Here is a 24,162-nt window from a genome sequence, read left to right on the forward strand (position 1 = left end):
GCCCCGCGGCCGGCATCCCCCGCCCCGCGGCCGGCATCCCCCGCCCCGCCGCCCGGATCCCCCGCCCCGCGGCCGGCATCCCCCGCCCCGCGGCCGGCCCCTGCCGCTCGCTGCCGCTCCTCGCCGCGGCGGGAAGCGCCGCCCCGGAAGCGGGCGCACAGGCCCGGCGTGGCAGAGCCCGGCAGCAGCCCCGCAGCCATGCCCGCCTTCAGGCAGGTGGGCGAGAAGCAGCTGCCGCAGGAGGTGGTGTTCATGTCCTGGTCCCCCAAAAGGGACCTCATCGCCCTGGCCAACCGAGCGGGGGAGGTGAGTGCGGGTGCCGGGGAGGGGGCACGGGAGCGACGGCGCTGCCTCTCCCTGCAGGCCCAAACGCCTTTGCTGTTCCTTGGGGCATGTTTTTCGTAAGCCTGGCCAGGCATTTAGGGATAGCAATTTTTTAAATCAAGCGTCTTAATACTTACCGCTCCTTCGTTTTTTGCATTCTAATTTCTGAACAGTTTCACGTATGATGCGCTCGTTGCTTGTTTGTGGGATTTTAAAGTGCGTGAAAGTTCCTATTTAAATTAAATTACTTTTAAATCTACTCTTTCCCCCGGAACTGCAGTATGTGATCATGCATGAAGAGTTGTGCTTTCGGGCTGCCTGCTAGAGAGGTGATGGGTACCCCTGTTGGTCAGGAGCTTGTATCCTTATGCAAGGCTCAGCTTATTTCTCTGTACTGCTGTAAAGTGTGTGCAGTCCCCTAAAAGAACACAGGATTGAATCATCTGCTAGAGGAGCAGGTTGTGTTTAAGACACATGAGTTAAAAACTGGTAAAAACTGTGCAGCTTGAGCTGATTTACAGACGTTTATTACTTGGAGAATGTGGTTTAAGTTTGGCTTCAATGTATTTGCTTTGCAGGTTTTACTTCATCGGCTTGCAAACTTTCAACGTGTGTGGAGTTTGCCTCCAAATGAAAATACAGGAAAAGAAGTGACTGCTCTTGCTTGGAGACCAGATGGCAAAAGTAATGTCAAGTATATGAAGCGATACAGTGTGATAAAACCCCATGGGAAATCATGAATGATGATACTTCTCATCTGAAGGGAATTTTCAAGTAAACTGTGTTTGAAGAGAAGGGTGACTTAATTTTATCTAGGTTCATTCACAGTAATAGAGAGATTAACTCTATTGAATGCAATTGTAAGAAAATTTGTAAGCCAGATTTATATCTCAAATGCTATTTTTCAGGGTAAAGCAAAATTTCAACCTCCTAACTAAGCAGGATATTTTGTATGAACTACAAAGTTTATTGGGAGAGAAAGAACCTGTCTGATCAGGATTGATTGAAGAGCTTAGCTTAGTTAATATACACAAAACTTCATAGGCTAAAATTGCTCTAATTATAGACCAGAGAAGAAAAAAAAGCCTTTTCCTTATTTGTAGAAATAATGTTGAAATTAGTAGCTTAATAAAGTTATGCCAGAAATCAGTTAATTTTTGATTCACTGGAGGTGGGAGAATGGGAACAATCTTCTTCCATCACATGTGGATAAAAACTACCTATATTGTTTCATGATGGCATCTGAAGATTTTAAGAAACTTCTTTTTAAGCTGATTGCCTGTGATTATAAGAAAGGAAATACAGAAACCTCTGCCTGCTATTTGTTATTATGGATGAAGAAAGGTAGGAATAAAGTGATGCAAAAGTTTCTTAGCAACTCCTCATTCGTATGTTATATGTAATGTTATATGTAATATTGGACTCAAGTTTGCAAAATTGGAAGCCTCTACTTTATCAGAACTATAGTTATGAGTGTTAGAAGCATGTTCAGTTCTAGGTCAGTGTGAGATACAGAGTTTTTCACATTGGTTATTTATACATTTGACTTGTCTTTCTCCAGTTTTGGCTTTTGGCCTTGCTGATACCAAGCGGATTATTCTGTGTGATGTAGAAAAACCTGAAAGCTTGCACTCCTTCTCTGTGGACTTATCTATTACATACATGCATTGGATGGAAGTAACTGAGGAAAACAGGTGAGTCTGAAAAGAAGTAAATCAAAGGCTATGTAATGCCACCTTACAGATAAATTATACTTGGAATGTTACAAACAGTCACATAAAGTAATACAGTATTCCACAGCTGTGCGTTCTGTTCACCACTTGGCTAAAATTTTCCTTTTTTTTGAATAGACACTTTTCATATGCTTATTTTTAGTGCTCATACCTTAGTTTTGTGGTTCTTTGGGAAATACATTAAATTTCAGCATAATCTTGTCCTTCTTTTAAAGAGCTGCTTAATCTAGTGTGAACATGTACAGTCTGTCTTCTGATGCAGTTTGCTTCAATACCAATCAATTTATTAAACTAATTATAATAACGTTATGTTCATCTACTTGGTTAGTCAGAAAGAAGTATTATGTTTAAATTGTCTGTGTTTTCAAGATCTTTATTTGGGTGTTTACATCTTGCATGTTTTGTCTTGGGCGTTACATCCAATTCCATTGGCAATTCTGTTGTTCAGGAAGTCAGATTATCTCTAGTGACCATGAACTCTGTGTGACTGAACAATTCTCAGCAGCACTTGTGACCTGGAGGACATCATGGTCCCTATTTCTGTTGTCTTAAAGAAACCTCTGATGTGCTCCTTATGGCAGTGCAAGAACACAGTTAAATAAAACATTTATTTAAAGGAGGCAGGTGGTAAAAAGCTCCTGACTCGAGGATTTCCCCCCTCACCTCCAGTAAGCATCAGTCTTAGAACAGTAAGAAAATAGCTGTGCCCTAAACCACGCTACCATTCTTCCCCTGGTGGGGATAGGCTTACCTTCTTCTTGTGGAAAATCTCATCCTTCTGACATATCTAAGATATGATATTAAGTCTTGTGCTTTGATCTTCCTCTCACTGCAATGTGTCTTTAGCTGTTTTGAGGTGTGGGTAGATTGTACTGCAGGTTTGGAGAGAGTTTCAATAGAAAGCTTCTGACAGTAACTGCACCTCAGGTAATGAAGGATTTGGTGAAAAGCCTCTGAGCCACCAGATACAAACTTCATTCATTAGAAATAAAAAAAGATTTTTCAGTTCTTTTATTAATTTGATCACTTGATAAATTATTAAAGGTCTCATAAAGGACTATCCTCTGATATTTGTCATTTTGATATACATAATGCATTGGATATTTACTCTTAACTCTGGAGTTGAAAGGAAAGTCTCTTCTCATTTTTACAGTTTGAGTAATAAAGACAGTATTATGTCTTTTTCAGTGTTCTCACTTCTTTTTACAATGCTGAAGATGAATCAAACCTCCTTTTGCCTAAATTACCAGCTCTACCAAAAAAGTAAGTGTTACACTAGTAAGCTTGAGGAAATACCATTTGTCATTTGTTGTTATTTCGGTCATTCATCTTTAATGCTCTACAGATGTCTGATCATTGTTACTGACAGTAATTATTTTGTTTGCAGCTACAGTACCACTGCAAAAATTTTCAGGTAAGAAATTGTCATGTTATAGCGCTCTATTTTTTCATTTTATTTTGTTTTCTGGTATTGAAGAAAGTACATAAGCCCTAATCACGTGTTTTGTATTTTCAGTGAAGAAAAGTCAGATGAGATTATGAAGCTTCTGGGTGATGTCAGGTAAATTCTGGCTGTGGGTTGTTGATTGAGGTTTTTTGTTTGGTTGCTTTTTTAAAGGTATAAAATAATGGATAATTGAGTTTACTGTTAAGTTATTCATAATTTTTTTAAAGTCTCAGAGAAATTATATGGATTGTCTTTTTTTATGTACAAAGATAAAATTCAAAGCCTATATTAAAGTTTCTATCAGTTACCTTTCCCCCTTAGTTTAGAGGGATTATAAGGCACTTTATCAGCAACTACTATTGGTGTTGGATCTTTTTTTTTTTAGCAGATTTCTTGGGGTGCATTTGAAGGCTGATTTATGTGTTACTTAACCTGGTCTTGGAGACATTTGTGAATGTTTGTTATATACAGAGAATTCCTGGGGTTTTGTATGGTGTGACAAACCTAAACTTAAAAGTAGCTCTGAAACTAGCCATATCAGTGTTACTTTAAAATAAGCATTTGTTACTAGGAAGCACATGAAGAGCTGCTAGTGGAAATGTTATCTGACTGAGACTGGCTTTGTGCAGTGCCTTGTGCTGCTTTTTTGAGGAGGGCACTTAATGTCTGTGCCTTGTTTTTTCCATTTCCTTACAGTCTCACTGCTCAGAACCACCCTCCTGAATTCAAATCTGCATCTCTGTCTATCACCAGTTACTCCTTTTTAAAACTTGATAGGTCTTCTTACAGTAGGGTTTCCTTGCTTGAGAGAGAGTGAGCTGTCTGTGGTGTAGGAGCTTTGTGAATGCTCTCTGCTCCCTTCATCCAGTCAATTAATCAAACCAAAAGTTCTTAAGGTTCTGTTTTCCTGAGTTCTGTGTTGGCTTTAACAGAAACATTCTGCTTCAATGTATATTCATTTACATATGTAACAAGCAGAAGTTCTTGTATTTATAGGCTTTTTCCCAAGCCAGTGTAGCACATATGTGTTAATTAGTGAGCAGAAACATAGACCTGTCTGTCCCAGAGTATTCTTTGAACTGGGTTTCTGTTTCTGATGCTGTTGCTACTTCTGTGGCTGTTATTGCTGCTGTGTCCATTTCAAATGTTGCCTTTGAGGTGCTGAGGAGTGCCACTGAGTGTGTGTGACAAACTCACTCTGCATATAATCAGGGTAGTTCAAAGTAGCTTTGTAATAATGCTTTGCAGCCTGCATTGGTAAGGGGAAGGTTGCTAGAAACTTGTTACTTTTAGTGAAAAAGGATGCTGTGAATAAACTGTGCTATTTTTTCCCTATTCTCTCAGTTAATGTAGTAATTGATACTCTTAATATCAATTAGGGGCACATTTTATCAATAAAATCCAAGCTAATTGGTTAGTTTGTTTTTTAATTTCTTGAATTGTGGAAGGTAACACAGTGCAGTGATTCTTACGAGAAACATTATTAATTAAGGGATGGAATTTAAGTATTAACAATTATAACTGTGTGCATCCAAAATTTTTTCAGTATGCTTATTAACACATTCTTCTATTTTTGTAGACTTAATGCTCTTGTCCTTGGTGGCAGCTCAGGATTTATTGAGATATATGCTTATGGAATGTTCAAGATTGCTACAGTAAATGGGGTACGTTTGGTTCCTTTCCATGTTTTTTCTTCATAATATACCAAACTACAGCTGAATTGAGTGAATATATACAGATGCTTACACATAAGTGAAACTGGGCTGCTGAATTTAAAGAAACGAATTGATTGGGTTGTTGGTTATTGTTGGAAAGACATTGTAAATGGGAAATTCAACATCTTCTTTCAAAGTTCACTGTTAATAGAAAAAAAAAAGAGTGGGTTTGTTCCTGAGCAGTAGCTGAAAAATTACATTTTGTTTTTACATGTCATTGAACACAGTCTTCTTTGTATGTCAATATGTTAGAGCAGTAAATATGTCTTAGAGGAAATGTTTTATTAACTTGTAAGCTGGAATCTTTCAGGTGGCAGGTTCTTGTCGTGGGCTGTGTTTGTCTAGTGATTTGAAATCACTGTCAGTTATTACGGAGATACAAAGCTCTTCAGACAGTGAAGCAGAGATAACGTATTTTCAGGCAAGTAAACTAATTTAAAAATGTTTTTTAGAAGTAAAACTGCTTTAAAAATGACATTCTAGTAGCTTTATTGCTTTCCCATTATTTGCAGAAAAACAAAACTACCACTTTCAGCTGTTCTGAAATTAACTCCAGTTTAGCTTTTGAATTTATGTTGTTAACATGCAGTTTCACTGATGAGACTGACAATGGTGATCTGAGGCATTCTTTTAAATACTAGGTTTAGCATAACATGAATTTATTCAACTTCAGTTAAAATTATTCAGATTTTCTGCATTCTGCACACAAATGTGTAACAGCAATGCTTTTGATTATCCTATCTATGCAGAACAATCATCCTTAAAACTATTACTGTTAGAGCTCTAAAATGTGCAACCTTATCAGGGGTTTCTATAGATGTATTAAAAATAGCTATTGCTTCTTTGAATTAAATGTATTTTCCTCATAAAATCAAACTTAAGGAATTGAGAACTAAAAGGATTTCCGTGGGTCTTTCACGTCTTTTATTTCTGTAATCTATATATTGTTAAAAGACAAATCATCTATTAACTGTTGCTTTTTTCATTTGTTATAGTTGGACACTAGTCTATTATCAAGTTACTTGCCTGAGGTAACTCGAATGGCCCGGAAGTTTACTCACATTTCAACTCTGCTCCAGGTACTGTCGTGCTACACCATCCTTTTAGTCTCATGGTTCTGCAGGCTTTGACATTCTAATGCAAATGAAATAAATGTTTTTTTAGTAGGAAGCTTGATTTGGTTTTAAGAAAATGTAGAGCTCCAAGCTGGAATTTGATAATAAATTTTATATAAGACCTACAATGTATCTTTCCTTTATATTGTAACATTCATTTTTGAAGGTGTTGTTGAAGGGGGGAAAGGAAATAATACTAATACCAGTTTCTGTATTACAGTATATAAAGCTGTCATTGACATGCATGTGTGAAGCATGGGAAGAAATCCTGATGCAGATGGATTCACGACTAACCAAGTTTGTACAGGTGCTGTAGGATTAACCATCCTTTTGGAAAAACACTTTTTGCAGTAGTTCTGTTGGTCTTGTTAGTCTACTGAGTATCTTAGTGTTTAAGCATGGTGCTTCCAGATAAGTCTCTAAGTTCAGAGACAGCCTGGAAGTTACTGTGTCAAGTGCTCTGATGCTGAAGGTACCTGTGTACAATCAAGCATAATTGTATTGTGATACTTCTATTTATTCTGAATTTTTTAAGAATCATAACTTTCAGCTTGCCCAGCTGTTGATCAGTTGCTTTCTTTTTAAGGTTGGGCTCTTTGCACTTAAGTCATTGATAAACTGATTCCTGTAAATGTTCAGTAACAACACTTTCAGCCTAGTTCAATAGAGCACCTGTAATTAGCCACGTTTAAGATGCTATTTGATTTGCTTAAATTTTGTATTCATTGACCATGGCCAGAAGTTAATGAATCATGGGATTTATTTATTTTTTTAAATAGATTCTTGGTGATGGCAAACTGCTTAGAATTTTTATTGGGTAATGCAGTTGAAAATAACTTGAAATACTCAGAAAATTTCAGTGATCAGTAGTCTGATTTCAGCATTCAAAGGTATGGGGGGTTCTTTGAAATACTTTATATGGAGTGTTTGTGAGATAATTTGGTAGCCTGATTTAATCTCTTCACCAATCTTATTTCAATCATTTTGACTGACAGGAAAAGAATACAACCACTTCTGTTCAGGATGAGTTTATGCAGCTGTTGTTATGGGGCAAAGCAAGGTAGTTACCGTTGTTTTATCTGAGTATGCCTTTGCACTTGATGTTGAAACACAAAATTAGATGCTTATTTGATTCTCTCCCCACCTTCTTCAGTCTGGAACTTCAGGCATTATTAATGAACCAGCTGACAGTAAAGGTATGTTAACATTTTTTTAAACATACTAAACGAATCTATTTCAGTATCTTTTAATAATTTTTATGTTAACAGAACATTATTATATGATTTTATTTCTTTGTTAACAGGGTTTAAAAAAACTTGGTCAGTCCATAGAGTCTTCCTATTCCAGTATACAAAAGTTGGTTATAAGTCATTTACAGAGGTAAGTACAGAATTTCCAATGAATTATAGATCAAATGGCATATTATATGCTTTGCTAAAAGACAATATACTGTCTTGGTGGTGCTTTCTGTGTAGGTGTGGTGGTACAGAGACTGTGATCATGGCAAAATACATTATTTTACTTTTGCATAGTGGAGAACTAGTGAAGTATTTTGAACAATCTCTGTGATACATCACCTGTAAATTGCTGGCTGGTGTGTTTATATGATCTATGCAAAATATTCACACTAACTTTATGTGTCATTGGGACAATATCTGCTTTTCTCTGAAGTGATACTTTACCTCTTGTTCATGTCAGATCACCTTATAAAGCTTTGTGTATTAAATGATAAAAATGTAGCATGCAGCACTGAATTTCCTGAGGGTGAATAAAAAATTATTCTTTCCTCTGCCTTCCTAGCGGCTCTGAGGCACTTTTATACCACTTGAGTGAATTGAAAGGAATGGCTTTATGGAAACAAAAATATGAATCTCTGGGATTAGATGCATCTGGAATTGATGGTACAGTATTGTGTGTGTTACCTACCTGCTCTGATTTCACTTTTGAAACCTTAATAATAATGGTTAGGTTTTTTTTACAGAGGCTATTACTGCTGTTGGTTCTTTCATCCTGAAGGCAAATGAGCTGCTTCAGTAAGTATAAAGTCTAGAGAATTTAAAAAAATGTTCCTGTTCAGTTATGGAGGAGATCGATGGGCTAGGAATAGAGGAGGTTGGGAGAGCAAGACTCTTCAGTTGGTGGTGAGCTTTCATCTTGACTCATACCACAGGAATAGTCTTACTTGAAACATTGCATTGTGCATTTTAAATAAAACTGACAGAGCTTGCAGGCCTTTCTGTGGTAAAGATGGGACTTAAGCCTGCAGCAGCTTGTGACAGCCAGATTTTGTAATTTCTTTTCTTGTTTCTTGTTTAGAGTGATTGACAGTAGTATGAAAAACTTCAAGGCATTTTTTCGATGGCTCTATGTTGGTAAGATTGGTCACACAGTAATCATCCAATATCTGTTGTATATTGTAACCACTGAAATGCAGCAAGTAACTAGGCCAGTCTTAGTAATAACCATCTATTTTTTTTCTATAGAAAATTTCTGGGCTGTAAAGGGATATAGTTGATGAGGCAAGAGTAATTATAATATTGCACATAGATTATAAATTCCATAGTTCTCAATTAAATTTAGTATATGTAGAGTGGGTATTGTATATACTTGACCTGTAATGCTGCTCCAAACTGTTTTCTGCTTCATAAGCAGTTTGCTGGTCTTCATTTGGAGAAAAATAAAGGACTTTTTTTAGTCTACACCAAATTTGAAGTATAGCCTAATTGTCTTACTCTGTTACCTGGTGTTTTCTCCTGTGACAGCCTAGTTACTTGTAAGGTTCTGCACAGATGTAAAGAGTCTCTGTTTACAATGTCCACATGCACTTAGTAGCCACCTTCAGTTGTGTCTGGGTAGCTGCAGAGAAAATGTTACAAGGAAGTAAAGCACACTGTATTTTAGCCTGCTTGTTTTTATAAAGAGTTTATGAATAAGTTTATAACTTCTATTTGATCTTTTTAGAACTACTTTACAAAAACTAAGTGGTATTACCAGATACTGTAAAAGCACCAGATATGCAGTCTTAGCACTTACTAGCAGGAATATAATAGTTCTAATTTTGAAAATTGCCCAAATCAGAACTGTCAAAGTTCTCCATCATAATGTTATGTTCACTGTTTGTTTGGTTTCAAACTAAACAGAGAACTTTATCCAAGCCTTGCAGATTTAAAATTAATCCTGTGCAATTCTCTTAAAATACATTTTTCTGAGCATGACAATTTTCATGTATTTTACAAATATCCAATTTAGTACTCTTAGTATGGACATGAAAAAATTCTTATGAGCCCTTTTCATAATAATTTTGTTTCAGTCTCGCACAGGGTAGAATGCAGTAGGAAAAGACTAAAGATAAAAATTCTTCAAGATTTGTAATGTAAGCTAGTGAGACTAGATAGACTTCATTTCAGTCTTGATTTGTAATTCTTCATTCCAGACTCTTTTGCAGATTCTAATGAAGTAATCTTTTTTAACAGCAATGTCTTATGTAATACACTTGAAAAATTAAGAATATTAGGAAAACAGTATTAATGCAATAAGAATATAATTTTCCCTCAGCCATGTTGAGGATGTCAGAAGATCATGTACTTCCAGAGCTGAACAAGGTAATAGTAACATTTTCTGGTAAATGGTGATATTCTCTATATTCTGCTCATCTTAAAAGCAGAATTAAAGGTTTCTTTTTGTTCCAGAACTTGAAGGGTAGTGTCTGTGTCATTTGTTTGAGAAAGTTCATGCCTGCACATTCACACTAATATGCTGTTGTGCATTAATTACTTTTTCTGTTTTCTTTGTCAACACTACTGTATGTAGTACTCTGGGTATGCAAGGCCTCTGTATAGCAGCTCTTTATGTGCCCTAAATGATGAAGTTAACCAGAGTGAGATTTTAATATCTTTATCAATGTCCCAGTAGTGGAGAGGGAATATATAATAACACAATAATAGAATAATTTAATAATACCTGCATGGAATTTGCAGCCATCATCACACTGCCCTCATTTGAGGGCTGCGGTGCCTTCCAGAAATAGATGGGCTGGAGGAGTGGACAGGTAGGGACCTCCTGCAGCTCATGAAGGAAAATGCAAGGTTCTGTTGTGGGGTGGGTTAACCCCCTGTGAGTGCACCACTGGAGCTCGTGTGGCTGTGAAGATGCCAGCTCTGCCGAGATGATGTGGGAATCACTGGGTGTGTGCTGGGCACGAGCCAGCAGTGTGCCCTGACAAAGGGATGAGTTCAGCAGAGCACTCCCAGTCAGATTGGAGGCTGGAACATTTGCCCTGTGAGCACAGGCTGAGGGAGCTGTGATTGTGCAGCCTATAGAACGTGTGTTCTGTGCTCATTGAAATGTATTTCTTACCATTTGCTTTTCTCACTGGTTTTTTTCCTCTTAGATGACTCAAAAAGATATCACATTTGTTGCTGATTTTCTTACTGAGCACTTCAATGAGGTCAGTGGTACTGGTTTTCAAAGTACATGACTTGACTGTATTTTTCCTGACAACAGAGTCTGAAAAATCTTAGAATAAAATAGTTTGATCATCTTTTTGTTCTCTAATTCTCTTTATTTTTGTGTTTAAATAATGGGTTTGTTTGCAATATTTTTTAGGCACCAGAACTTTACAATCGTAAAGGAAAATACTTCAATGTGGAGAGAGTTGGCCAGGTAAAGAACTTAGGAATAAATGCAAAAAGAATAAATGAGAAAATCCTTAGATAGAGAAGCGTTTAAAGCTGTGTCCACTTTTCTTCCCTGGCCCTTTTGCTCTGTATTGCACATACCAGTAATGGTAAAAGAAAGTAAGTTGTTTCCCCTTATTATTAAGGAAGTGAGGGTTTAAAACCTTGTAGTTTCACTTAACACATGCTGTATTTTTAGGAAAAGACAAAAACTTGCAGCAGCAGTAAAACGCTAAAAGCCAACTTGAGTAAAAGTGTTATGTTTGTTGTCTATATGACATTAATCACTGCATTTCAAAACACTTGTGTTCAGACTTGATTTAAAAATCAGTTTCTTAAGGAAATATCACCATTATCTTAAACAATAGTTGATTTTTCTTATTGTTTCTAGATGGGGTGGAATATTTAATTTTAAGACTATGGCATATTAATTTAACAAGAAGTGTTTAATATACTCACTAGGGCCAATAGTGAAGGTGAATTATAATGTTCCCTATTCTAAAATTGCAGTCTTAAAAATGTGTGTTTCTTTTCTAGTACTTGAAAGATGAAGATGATGACCTTGTGTCACCACCTAATACAGAGGGAAACCAGTGGTTTAACTTTCTTAAAGATAGTACTCATCTTAAAGGTAACGTGCTTTCATGAAAAAGAAGTGAATGCAAGATATATGTAGAAAGTAATAAATGTGGAAGAGTTCTCTTTTTTCATGCTTACGAGTTACTTGTGTAGTGTTATTCCTTGGTCGTCATCTGAGTGCAGTGAAATAAATGGGCCTTGTTATTTTGCACAGGGTTTATGTAGCTGCTTACCCAGTCAATTACCGTTTTCTGGATATTGGGAGTTGCCCATCTTTTCTGTACCAGTCTCAGAAGTGTTGGCTAGGAAGGAATCCCAGAAGAGGTCTGTTTTAGGATATCTTCATTCCAGTTCAAGGAAGTAATAGTTATGCTTAGGTTGTACCTGGAGAAAGTGTCCTAACTTGTTCTCTTTCACTGAAGTCTGAGACTATTTTGTTAATTAGTGGTGAAAAAGAACTAAGAGACTATAATGAGCAGATGGTGACAATTATTCTAGTTCAACTTTAGAAACCAAAAACCTTGACAGCATAAGCTGTACAATAGAATTTGCCACAGTTGCCTTTTTCTGCCTATTTAATTCAGTAAAAAGGAGGAAAATGGTAGCATTTTTGTCTGGAAAATAATCTTTAGAACATCTGTTTTTAGAGATAATAATGGTGTAATATGTTTTTATAGAGATACAAGCATTTTTAAAATTGTCTGTTTACAGAAAGCCCACTTCTGTTTCCCTACTATCCTGAGAAATCACTGCATTTTGTCAAAAGGCAAATGGAAGGGATCATTGATCAGTGTCTGCAAAAGCCAGCAGTAAGTTCAGTTTTTACAGATGATAACTTTCTTTTAGGGATAGTGGTCAGCTGAAGCTAGCAGTCATGCTTAGCAAGGCCTGAAGCTTTAATCTTTGCCTTTGAGTGCCTACAACTTGGGTGTAGTCCAGCTTCACTGCTGGGATATCTCAAACCTTTGGCCAGGGAAAGCAGGGAAAGCACAAGGGGGATTTTTTTGTTGAACATATTCTGTTCACACGATATTGGGATCGGATTTTAATGTGGATTACGTGTGTGTGTGTATGTGCTGTGTACCAGATAACTGTGTTAGCTGGCAATACAATAGTCTAATATGGAGAAACATTAAACAAGTGTATGAAGTGATAGTAAAGTTTGCATTAGGGGTGTTTATTCCAGCATAAATATTGGTGGGATTTTCTTAGATGTACTCAGAGGTTGTTGGTTGGCTGGTTGGGTTCTTTTTATCTTAAAAACATGTATAATTATGAATAACTGCTGCTCTTTTATGGTCTATTTTTATTATATTTGTTAGGATGTGATTGGAAAGTCAGTGCATCAAGCAGTCTGCATGTCTCTCTACAAAATTTCTCAAAGGTATTTCTTTACTAAAAGCAGCTAAAGAAATGTGCAACTAAACTCATGCACAAGTAGCATTTTATAAACCGTTTTTTCTTTGCTTTGCAGTGAGGATTCCACACCTCAGTTATTTAAATTACCGTTTCTGTAAGTATGCTGCTATTCCTTGTTCCATGTAGTTCACCCATTATTAAAACTTGATCTAAATTTTCATTTCTTCTCCACATTGCAGGTGGAACGACAAAACATCTAATTTACATTATGTTCTCTTCACCATGTTAGAAAATTCTATTTCTAAAATACACATTTTGAGGAGACATACTGATACTTCCAGGTGAGACAAAAAGAGGGAAAATGGGTGTGTGAGCTTTGCCACATTTGTACAGAGAGAGTCACAATTTAAATCTTCGTAAAAATAAGGGATGAGCATAATGAATACAATCTTTCTTGGATACTAGAGAAAATGAGGAGTACATTAAGAAGTGCAGCAAACAGCAGCAGAAGTTTGTGTTGTATTAGCTCAAAAAATCTGATCTCAACACTCAAGATGGTTCTGGGATAAGGAAAAAATCAGAGTCTGTTAGATTATGCTCACAGAATTATTTATCTGTGCAAACTTCTGAAAAATTACAGAGAATCACACTTCCAGTGTTGCTTTGTCTTACTGTAAATGGTGTTCCTTTGATTAGTGTCTTGCAGTCTGTAATTTAATTCATTGGAAATATGGGGGCTGCACTCACAGGTGCATCAAATAGAATGCATCTCTTTTGGGGTGTGGATGTGTGTGTACCTTCAGGGGTTTCTGTGTACCCCGATGGGATTTGTTCAGCCTGGATGTGCTGATACAACTGCATTTTATCAGTGGGATGGAAATAAGCTGGGTTCAAAACCAACAAAAACTCCTCCTCTCTGTAAAATACTGATTTTTATAACCTGTCATTTAATTTGAGGAGACAGTGAATTGGGTGAGACTGATGAAGTGGGAATTTGTAAAGCACTTTTACTGATAAGGAAAGCATATGGTGAAGCTATCTTTTGTGTTTCCAGTTAATAGTTGCTGATGTCAATCTAACCTCTTTTGCTGTGGATTAACAAGTAACATAATGAACCTGAGACTAGGACAACTGTGCAAGGAATTCAGCAAAGAACTGCATCCCATAAGCCAGATGTAGTTTTCCATTTGACTCCATTAGTCACATTTTTCTGAGAAGCAGAAAAATTTAAAAGATTCCATCCAACAATCACATAATTTTGGCATCTTGTACCATCTTGTACCACAGTTGCCATTAGAGATTTTGGATTCTCAGTGAAGGGAAAGGTTTTTGTCACTGAAAAAATTAATTTTGTTGTTCTAGGTCTGTCAGTAATGGGATTCTTGCAGTAGAGTTTGGAAACTTCTTGAACAACAGCATAAATGAGAGCTCAGACTCCAGGTCAGTATGTTTGATTTCTCTTGCAGAGTGCTGAATTAAAGATCATATTTCTTAGGGATTTTCTTGCGTTGTTACCTTTAAAGTTAACTCACGTGGGTGAATGAGGGTGTGAGAAATGGCACAGGTGCATGAAGCTGCAGAGTCATGCAAATCTTACTTCATCTCAAGGTCAAATAAACTTTAGTTTTCCAGCTGAAAATTAAAGCTTTAACGTGTGTGCAAGAAACAAATCTAGCTGGAAACAAGTGTTTATATCGGTGATATTCTTTAAGTAAGATAAGACTTAAATATAGCCATCCTACAAGGCATATGATAGACTAAACTCATCCTTTTCATGTAGAAAAGCCAGATGTGATTTGCCCTCAGTACCTTCAGCTGTATTTCTAAATTTTCTTTGGTATTTATGTTTACTGGTTCTTATGTTTCATCTGAAATGTGAAAGTTGCTAGTAAGGGTTTTTTGTAAGTTGCTTTTTCCCCCCTTCAGAATAATTTTTCCTGCATGATAGAGGAGTCTGCCAGGTGGCTGCTATAATTCAGTATCATAGCTGCACAACTGATCTCTTTTATTATTTACAATAAAACTCATTGTTAAGTACTGAATACTTTTTAATATGAGTTCTGTTAAGTTCTGTATTATCTTATATTACTTGATGCTTTCTGAATTATTTTCCTATAGATGCTACAGTTGTTTGGATGCTCACTTCTATGATGATGAAACTGTAACTGTAGTTCTGAAAGAGAGTGTGCAACAAGAGGGGAAGGAGAGAGTCTTGGCTCAGCTGCCTTTATCTTCAGTATATATAGATGAGGACCAAGATAGGAAATTCATTTGGGATTCTATGGAAAGGTATTGAAAAACTTTGAGCAAATCTGAAAATGTGGAACTGAAAAGCAAATTAAGCAAATATTGTAATTGTGTACAGTTACTCATACTTTTGTGTGTGGAAATATTTTAAAGACACAAATTCTTTTTGTGCCAGGAGAGTACTATGGAGGAGATGGAAGCTTCCTAAATAGTTTGTTTTGTGGTTTTTGGGAGGTTGGTTCTTGGTTTTTTGATATGATACTACTTGTGTACCTGACTGTCATGAAATGCAAAGATCAGCTGAAGACACCTTATAGAATCAGAAAACTTCCTTTCTTTAGAAGATTCTAACTTTGCTGGTCAGAATACTTCAATTTAGGATGTTACCAGCATATGTGCTCATATACCTCTGTCTTGAATAAGAATACACAGGTATTTCTTGATCTTTCCCTGGCAGACACCCTTACAATTATTGTCAGCTTCACCTTAAAACGTCAGAACTGGTACCACTGTCTGCATGGGCAGGTAGAGGAGAGCATCAGCTGAAGGTGAACACACACACAAAGGCCAATATAGTTCAAGCAGTGAATCCAATCCTTTAGTTGCTGTGTGTCCCTTACTTTTACTTTTCTCCCATTCTTCTCTGGTGGTTTGCTTAAGATGCATTTTTGTTTCAAAATAAAGAGCCACACTGAACTGTAAATAGACTTTTTTATGCCACAAAGATATTGTGTATTGAAGAATGAACAGAAAACATTAAAAGCAAGTTCAAACTAATCCTGGCTGCTGTAAGAGGTAGGGAGTGTCTTCATACAATGCCTGTGGAGTGGAGTAGTGATGCATATTGGAAAGGTCATGGAGGCCAAAGTTCTATGTAAGGGGAGGCACTGCATCCAGGACTGTGTTGGGAAACTCCTCTTTGTGCAGAGCAGAGGTCTGAAGAAAAGCCACCCACATCCTGCTCTAGCTATTTCTTGTGGGAAGATCAGGCTTTACAACTCCCTTCTCACGTGCTGTAATGTTTTTAACTTGGTTGGGACATGCCGTGTCTCTCCAGTTGGATCTTCTGCTCTAGAGTATCACAGTGGCATTATGATGGTTTCAGAGACTTGTATATCTGTTGCATATGATGAAATTTAGACATAAGAAACTGGAGGTTTTTCTTAGAGCTGCAGTTGTTTGTTGTGAGCCAGCTTTGTGCTTTTTTCCTTGCTGTGTGCAGGCTGGATGAGCGGAGCAGTGAGATAACCACACGTACTGTCTTCTTGGAGAGTCAGTGGAGAGTGCTGGAGAATATGAAAGCTCAGTATGTTTCTGTAAATGGCATTAGAAAAGTTTCTTGTGTGGTAAGTGCAGTATCTCTGAAAAAGCCTGTCTGTTAAAGGAAGTGTGCTGACTGAAGTGGTAACCTAAAAGTTGCCCCCCTTTTTTTTTTATTTAAACAAATAGATTATTTTTTCATAATCTGCTATTAGTGTGTCAGGATACACACTAATAGCACAGGATGGAAAAACTGGAACAGGAGGTAATGGATCTGCTTGCTTTACTTCTCAGCCTGAGAGCAATATTTAAGTTACTAATTCCCTTGAAACCTCCATTTCAAAGATAAAATTATTTTCAAAGCTGTTGGTGGACAATTAAAAAGCTGTTGGTGTTTTGAGTTATTTAGTCACTAACAGGAACTTCTTACTGTCTCTATAGCTAAGTTCAAACCTCCGCCACGTCAGGGTGTTTGAGATGGATGTAGAGGATGATGGGGAAGTTGAGGAAGAAGAAGAAGAAGAAACAACTCAGATTGCAGCTGGGGAACCTGATGAGACAAATCAGCCTGCAGATGGCCAGGACAATGTGTGTGATGCATCTGCTGAAGAACTACCTGATGAAACTGAAGAACATGAGACAAGTCTGGATCCTTGAAATAGGCTTTGGTAATAGTAAAGGGACCAAACTGCATATACTGGTTTTATTGGCACAAAGAAAGATTGAAGAACGAACAAAAGTATTGAAGAATGAACAGAGAATTTTTAAAGCAGGTTCAAACTCATCCTGGCTGCTGTAATAAGCAGGGACATTATCAGTACTGGGACTTGATGTGGAGTGATACATTTGAAAGGTGATGTGACTAGTTAGAAAGTAATGTGGCTTCAGGCTGCTGAGATGATGCATCCCAGACCTCCTCAAGTGGCTGAATAAAGTTGGAATTCTGTGTTGCTTCTCAGCTTTGTTCTTTGTTCTTCTCAGATTTTGTTCTGGAGTACCTTTATTGACTCTTTTTTTGTCTGGTACATGGTTTGGTGCCAGCTAAAGCTTTGAAAGCTTTTCTATTTGCCATTTTTAATAGGTGAGGAGAAAAAGAAATACCAACTGAAGTTTTTGTAGCTAGGCTGTTCAGTCCTGAATACTGTTACAAAGATAAAATAAAGTTGTATATAAAACCAACAAAACTTGGGGCCTAATTCTTTGCTTCTCAGACTTTGTGTTCTAGTAATGGGTATGAAAGTTTCCTTTAGAACCAAAATGTAAGATTGCAAATCAGTGTAGGGCTAGTTACATAACAAAATTTAGCAACTGTTAATGAGATGCATAGTTTTAAAAGCTCTTGTCCTTGGTAACACAGCATTGCAATCAATTGCAGTTCTTTAGTCCTCAGAGCAATGTGTGTGTGCAGTGCATGATTTGTTAAATATTTGTATGTCTCAGCATGCCTAGTTTCTGTGAATTTGTTCCTGAAAGCCTGTCTTCTCAATCTGTAATTTTTTGTAAAGAAAAATTCCTACAGAGAGTATATTTTTTATTCTGATTTAACATTGGAGGTTGTGCATAGACTTCAGCATAATAATTTTACTTGCAATTTATATAGTACTGTAAGCATGATGTAGCGCTAAGCAGCAGAAACTAGAAATAGCATTTAGAAATCTCAAATGTTTTCTTCTTCCCTACTAGCTGTCATTCTCAACTGACTTAAAACTCAGCTCTTTGAATGAACAATGCTGCTTCGTTGTGGTTTGTTTGCCTTTGTTCTGCCTTGTTAAGGCTTTTTCCTTTCTATGATGTAATCGTTAAGAGTTTGTACCATCCCCTTTATATGTCAATCCTCAGACCCCCTCCCTGATCCCTTGTCTGTCACTTGCTGTACCCTTCCCTAGTTCTGGAAGGCTCTGGAAGGGTGTTGAGTGACAGGCTGGGAAGCGAGGGTCCATTCCCCAGGGTACCCTCAGTGGTCATCCTCGTTGTCTGTTACGTGCCCGTTCCTCTGCAGCCTCCCCCACTGGCCCATGTACCCTCCTCCCTTTTAAAAGGGCTGTGGGCTGCGGGTCTCATGTCAGAGTCTCTCTGCACAGCCTGTACCCCCTGGGTCTGGGAGCTTTCTGGAGACCCCAATAAGGGTCTGGATTGATCCCAAGGTGCTCTTTCAGGCTTTGCTCTCTCCTGCTGAAGCCTCCCCGGTCCCGGGGTACCACCTGTAGCCGCGCCCGGTGCCCCGGCACTGCGGAGTGTCCCCAGCTGACGCCGTGCCTGCTGGCCAGGGTCTGACCACACAGCCTCACTGCTTAATGCACCATCTTCCCTCAGAACACTGAGTGGGCCTTTGTTGGTGAAGAGGACCAAATTTACATTCTGTGCTTTAAAAATCTTTTAAATTTGCTATTTGGCATTGCAAAATTTGAATACTAAACTTACCCTCTTATTTTGAAATATACAATATTTAAGTAACTTTTTAAAAGTGGAATTCTGAAGGTTTTGATCTCTTTGGGGAAGACCCTGATAAAACAAGCTTTCAGTTTTTAAAGAGACTAAGTTTTTCCCTTTCCTAACAACCTCCTTGAAAGCTGCTTGCTGTTCATCATTCTTACCCAACAGATAGGTGGTCGTGGCTCAAGGCACAGTAAAGCTGGCAGAAATGCCTATCGAGGAGTGCCGTGAGTGTCTGTGTAGAGCGGGTAACTCTTACCAAGAAACTGCTATTAGAACAGAGCCCAGTCAGCTTAAACCTGGCCTTGTGTTCTTCCAGGAAACTTTTACTTCTGATCTAACTTAGAGTTGTCACATCAAGGGCTTAGAAGTAATTGTTCTGCTGTGCTTTGTGCTATGTAGTTTTAGTCCATGGGTATATGGAAATCCGATCTATCCTGCCCCAGTAGTTTCTAAATTTGGGGAGTTGTCATAATTTGCTGACAGTTTTGTAGACAAAAAGACTTCTATATTCTCAGCAAGCGTGCACACAATCCACTCTGTAATACAAATCTTTAGGTCTCTAAAAAACATTTACTGCTGCCTCTTTTTTAATATGTTTGTTTCACATTTGGCATTACTATTTTTAAAAAACACAACTTTTATTTTCTGCACTTTACCTGTTTAATGCCTTTTCCAGACCTTTTGCCCATATCTGTTCTTCCTGGTCTCTTCAAAGTTTGCTCCATTGCCAAGTGTGTGCTTTGGTCTCTCACCAGTGGTGCTGTTTTGCTCCACGACCTGGACATGCTGTGGTACCATTGCCTCCCATTTACGTGGATGTTGTGGCACATTTGCACCTTCCTTCAAAAACAGCCGCTTGAGCTGCTTGAAAGGACAGGAGATGAATGTAGAGCAATAGTGAACAAAAGTTTGCTTTATTGTACATCTGTGTTTGCAGAGAGGACAAGGATGTGTAGCTTTGTAAAAAAAGCTACAGCTGGTCCTAATGCTCCTTGACTTTAAAAAACCTACCTAAAACATGCCTCAAACCCCATTTGTAAAATGGGAAAGCCATCTCTGTAAGCACAGAAATTCCTTAGTATGTGGCCTGTATTTAATATCTGTAGGCAGAATTGGTTCATGTGTCCTGTTACCCACTGCACCAGTAACCTCTGAGATCTCTCATGCTACCTGGGACTAGCTGTTGGTCTTGGAGTTGTGGCTATAATCTTAATTTCTTGCTTCACAAGCTGGTTTAGGGGAAGAGCTGTCTTAGTCTGTGCCATAGAGCAATGGTAGCTGTCTAAGAATCCCATACAGGAGAGGGGTAGGAAGACTTCACCATACATCACATTATAAAGCAGTGAGAAAAACAAGAGAGAGGCAAAATGACATAGGGATCTCTAGGGAGAATGTTGAGGAGTTCCAAGAAAAAAGCCAAACCTACATCCCACCTCTGTAAGCTGAAGAGAAGAAATGCCACTTGTAAGTGAATAAAATGTGTTTAACCATTCCTTTAGGTTAAGTAATGATGCTGCAAGGAAATTAGCAGCCATAGGCCATTGGTGCCAGCAAAGTCCAGGGGTGAAGGAAGTTAAGTGGGATGTGAATGTCCTGTGCTGGTTGGCATTCTGCCCACAGGGCTTCTGCTCCCAGCTGGCAGCATCCCAGCTCTGCAATTATGTAATCATGCCTGCTCCTGCTTTTAGGCAGTTCTCACATGTAACCCACAGGCTAAAGTAAAGAATCCTAACAGGTTTAATTCTGACAGGTCCTCCTAGGAGCCCTACCTCCCAGAGTGAGCCTGTTCTTGCTGACAACATTATAGCTGGTATCCCTTTTTCTCTGTGTTGTCACAAGGAGTCCTAGAGAGACCTTCTGGATTCAGGAGTCTACCACCTGAATTTTGTACAAACTGCTTGGGCATGCACATTCAGGTGCTTATGAGTATGTGGTTTATGAGGGTTTGAGTGAATGAAATTGGTTCTAAATTAAAATGAAATTGCCTTCCCTTACACTGCCTGAATTATCATTTGCTATGTTGCTGCTGTTGGTTATATAAGAAATAAGGGCAAAGAGATAGAGCCAGTGCCTTTTAAAATTTGAAAGGATGGACCCAGTCTAAAGAGAGTATTAAGGGAAAGGGAGAGAGAAAGAACTAGATGCAAATATTTTTAGCAGTATATCTGATGACTTCTCCCAGGAGCTGTTCAAGACCAAGTTGGATGGTACCCTGAGCAACCTCATTTAGGGAGTGGCATCTCTGCCCATGGTAGGGGTGTTGGAAGTAGATGATCTTTAAAGTCCCTTCCAACATAGAGCATTTGATGATTCTATGATTCTGGAAGACTTAAAATACCGGTCCAGGGTTTAGGAGCATGTTGTTTTATCTATGAACTCTATTAAGGATTTCTGCTTAATTTAACCTGGGGGAATGTGATGGCTTGCTTAGGAGGAGTGGTACTGAGAGTGAATTTGGCTTCACTTTCAGGGAAGTGATAGAAATTGCAGCCAGAAGAGGATGAACAGACATTCTGTCCCCACTTTCTTGTCTCTCCAATGCATTTTTATCTTTGTAGATTACTGATATTTCCTTGACCTGAACCTTGATTGCTCAGTACTGAGTGAAGGAGCAGCCTTATCTGTCATGGTTGATATATTGACATTTGATTGGCACAATCTCAGCTCTAGCCAAAGTCCTGTGCCACCCTGTCCTTAACCTAACATAGCCAGTCAGGGTTAGTCTTTGGTTCTAAAGTCCTGGTAGAAGGAGTTCTCCTAGGAAGGGAGAACTCTCGTCCTTCCTAGCTTAATACTGAGCTACTCGTAAAAGCAGCTTGGAAGATGTCAGCAAACATGTTAATCTGATTCACTTCATAGCATTAAGAGGAGAAATATGCATATCTTTACACTCAAAGAGGAGTGGTAAAGAAAATAAAGAAAAATGTTTACAGTTTGTTGAAATGAAGTGCATCAGCAAAAGTGCCAATTATATATTTGCAGAACAAATCCAGCAGGAACTCTTAATTGCAAAGGCTGTCTCTTAAAGTGAAGCTGTGCCAAAATCTCTGTAGCCATGTTGGAATGGGATTGCCTCAAAGTGAACCAAAGCAGAGCTTCAAAGCAAGTGTATCCCTGCTAATTACAGATGCAGGGAGGGGAGGGTGTCCCAAAAAAGTAAGTAAAATTTACACCTTCCATTTTCGCTCAGTGTTTATTGGCTGTGTTCTTCTTTTCCTGTGTCACAACTAGAGACTCTTGGATGTAAGGTCTTGTAGTAGACCCAAACCTTCCTTTCAGTTTCTCAACTTGCATTAGAGATTGCATTACTTTTTATTCCCTAATGTCTCAGACCTGCTAACATGCATGTACTCATGGCAACAGTACATGCAGCACAGCTGTTGCTGTGTTGAGTTTGTAGTCTGAGTTGAATTTGACTTCCTAGAGTGGGATTGTCCAATCTTTGGTGAGCCACTTTCAGTAAAACACCAGTGGCACTTACTCAGTTTGTTGTGGCTGCCTCCGCTTTCTGTACATGAAGTATATACAGGGGGCATTGCAAAGGGGAGGAATGGTTCTGAGTGCAGTCAGATCTGGCTGGAAGTGATACTGCTGGCTTGCAGGTTGTATTCAAGCTGGGCAAGGTGAAGTCTGTTTTAATTGAATAGCATTCTTCAGTGTTTCTCCTGTTCATCTGTTGTTCTGGTTCATGGGTGGGACTTGGCTGTGTCTGGGTGTGAAGAGCTGTGCTCTGCCCTGCAGCTCCAAAGCTGTGCTAGTGACAGGCTGAACTCACAAGGGAGCTCCGATATCCTCAGGCTATTTCTGAGTGTAGTATTTTGTTCATGTGAAAAGCTGCAAGTGACTTAGTGAGCAAAGTAGCCTACCTGCACACAAATGCTTTTAACAGAAACCTGTCTCCAGTCTCAGACTGGGATCCTTCAACAGCTTGAGACTGGACTGGACTCCTTGTGCACACTTTGTGGCTTGGGGAGATAACCAAAGTTTGTATTTAAGTAACAATATTTTAAAAAAAGCTGTTGAGTTTACTTCAGAGAAAGGTTTAAGGTTTTATTTTTGCTTCCCTTCCAGAGGATCCCAAGGAAAGCATGCAAAATCTGACCAAATCAGCTCGACTTTTGCAAAATCAGCACTTGATGGCTGTTTAGACAGGTCCAGATTTATACCCCATTTTGAGTATTACCAGTTATTGACAATATGCTTTCTTATATTTTGATGTCATATTCTTTTGAACATCTTAGGATGCTTGAAGTACAGAATCACAGACTCATGGAATGGTTGGGTTGGAAAGGACCTCAAAGATCCTTGTGAGTTCCAGCCCCCTGACATGGGGAGCAAATTCCACTAGACCAGAGCAACTTAACTTTATGGAGATGTTCTGTGAGGGTTGGAAGGGAGAGGTTGGGAGGAGTATTTTTAGTGTGTACTTGGTTTTCTGGTTTGGTTTCTTTTTTTAAATCCAAATTACTTTTATTGACCATTATGGTTTTATTTGTGATCTAGTTTTATGGATTTATAGCATAAGTGTTTTATCAGGTAGTTTTGTGGCTTCATTTTCAAATGTACTGTAAGGGAGGTGATAGCTTTAACAACCCTTGAAAAGTATTTGAGGGGAATTTTATAGCCAACTGCTGTGATCTCAAATCAAGTCGGGCTGGACTGAGGGAGTTGAAAAAGAGATTGCTAGGTGCTACACAGAACACCATTGGTATTTTAAGAGGATAGCATTTTTCCCCGAGTCCTCACTGAAAACTCCTCAATTTGCTTTGGCAACTACATTATTTTTTGAAGCTCTTCATTATTTCCTTCTTTTTTGTTTCTATCTCTTCTGGAATCAATTTTCTTACTATTCTTAGCTGATTCGTTGCAGTCAGTATTGCTTATACCACTTTCTATCCAGCATAAGATGCTCCAGGTCTCTGCTCACCAAAATCTTTCTGGCTGCCTTTTCTATAAAAGTAGGAATAAAGAATTGCTCAGTTTAGATTCTGTGCTCAATTTAGAGTCTCAAGAAAGTGCCAGACTAGGCACAAAACTAAAGTTTCAATGCAGTATCATGTCACTAAGATGTCAGGGAAGTGATGCCTGTTGAGGTGGTTTCCTGAAACTCTTATCTCCCAAGGCTGTTTTGTTTTATCAATCATTTTGTCAAATACATATTGAGTTACTAGCCTTGTTTGTCAGCACTTCAGCAATGTCAGAAAATCCCATCACTCTGCTCCAGGGTGAGGTCAGAAAGTATGATTGTTAGTTTTGCAGGATGAGAAACAA

General features: G+C 38.3%; 1 protein-coding gene and 1 long non-coding RNA gene across 3 annotated transcripts in view; one reads left to right on the plus strand and one right to left on the minus strand.

Annotated features, from left to right (window-relative positions):
- The first annotated feature begins 120 nt into the window (after positions 1-120).
- On the plus strand, positions 121-17,639 carry ANAPC4 (anaphase promoting complex subunit 4). Its single transcript, XM_063401726.1, has 28 exons — positions 121-306; positions 903-1,008; positions 1,886-2,018; positions 3,246-3,320; positions 3,445-3,471; positions 3,574-3,618; positions 5,084-5,168; positions 5,530-5,640; positions 6,215-6,298; positions 6,555-6,641; positions 7,330-7,394; positions 7,488-7,530; positions 7,638-7,714; positions 8,135-8,235; positions 8,316-8,367; positions 8,651-8,706; positions 9,890-9,936; positions 10,725-10,781; positions 10,940-10,996; positions 11,548-11,641; positions 12,301-12,398; positions 12,912-12,973; positions 13,064-13,102; positions 13,188-13,289; positions 14,311-14,388; positions 15,067-15,237; positions 16,418-16,541; positions 16,897-17,639. Exons 1-28 carry the CDS (start codon positions 199-201, stop codon positions 17,110-17,112), a joined length of 2,400 nt encoding a protein of 799 aa, XP_063257796.1. The 5' UTR covers positions 121-198; the 3' UTR covers positions 17,113-17,639.
- Positions 17,640-19,737: 2,098 nt separating this feature from the next.
- Positions 19,738-24,162, minus strand: part of LOC134552780 (uncharacterized) — a 41,315-nt gene continuing 36,890 nt past the window's right edge. For both annotated transcript variants that reach the window (XR_010080942.1, XR_010080943.1), the window contains one exon: positions 19,738-19,752. This is a non-coding gene — a long non-coding RNA (uncharacterized LOC134552780). The remainder of the gene's footprint in view (positions 19,753-24,162) is intronic.

This window comes from Prinia subflava, chromosome 7, assembly GCF_021018805.1.
Source record: "Prinia subflava isolate CZ2003 ecotype Zambia chromosome 7, Cam_Psub_1.2, whole genome shotgun sequence".
Classification (NCBI taxonomy): domain Eukaryota; kingdom Metazoa; phylum Chordata; class Aves; order Passeriformes; family Cisticolidae; genus Prinia; species Prinia subflava.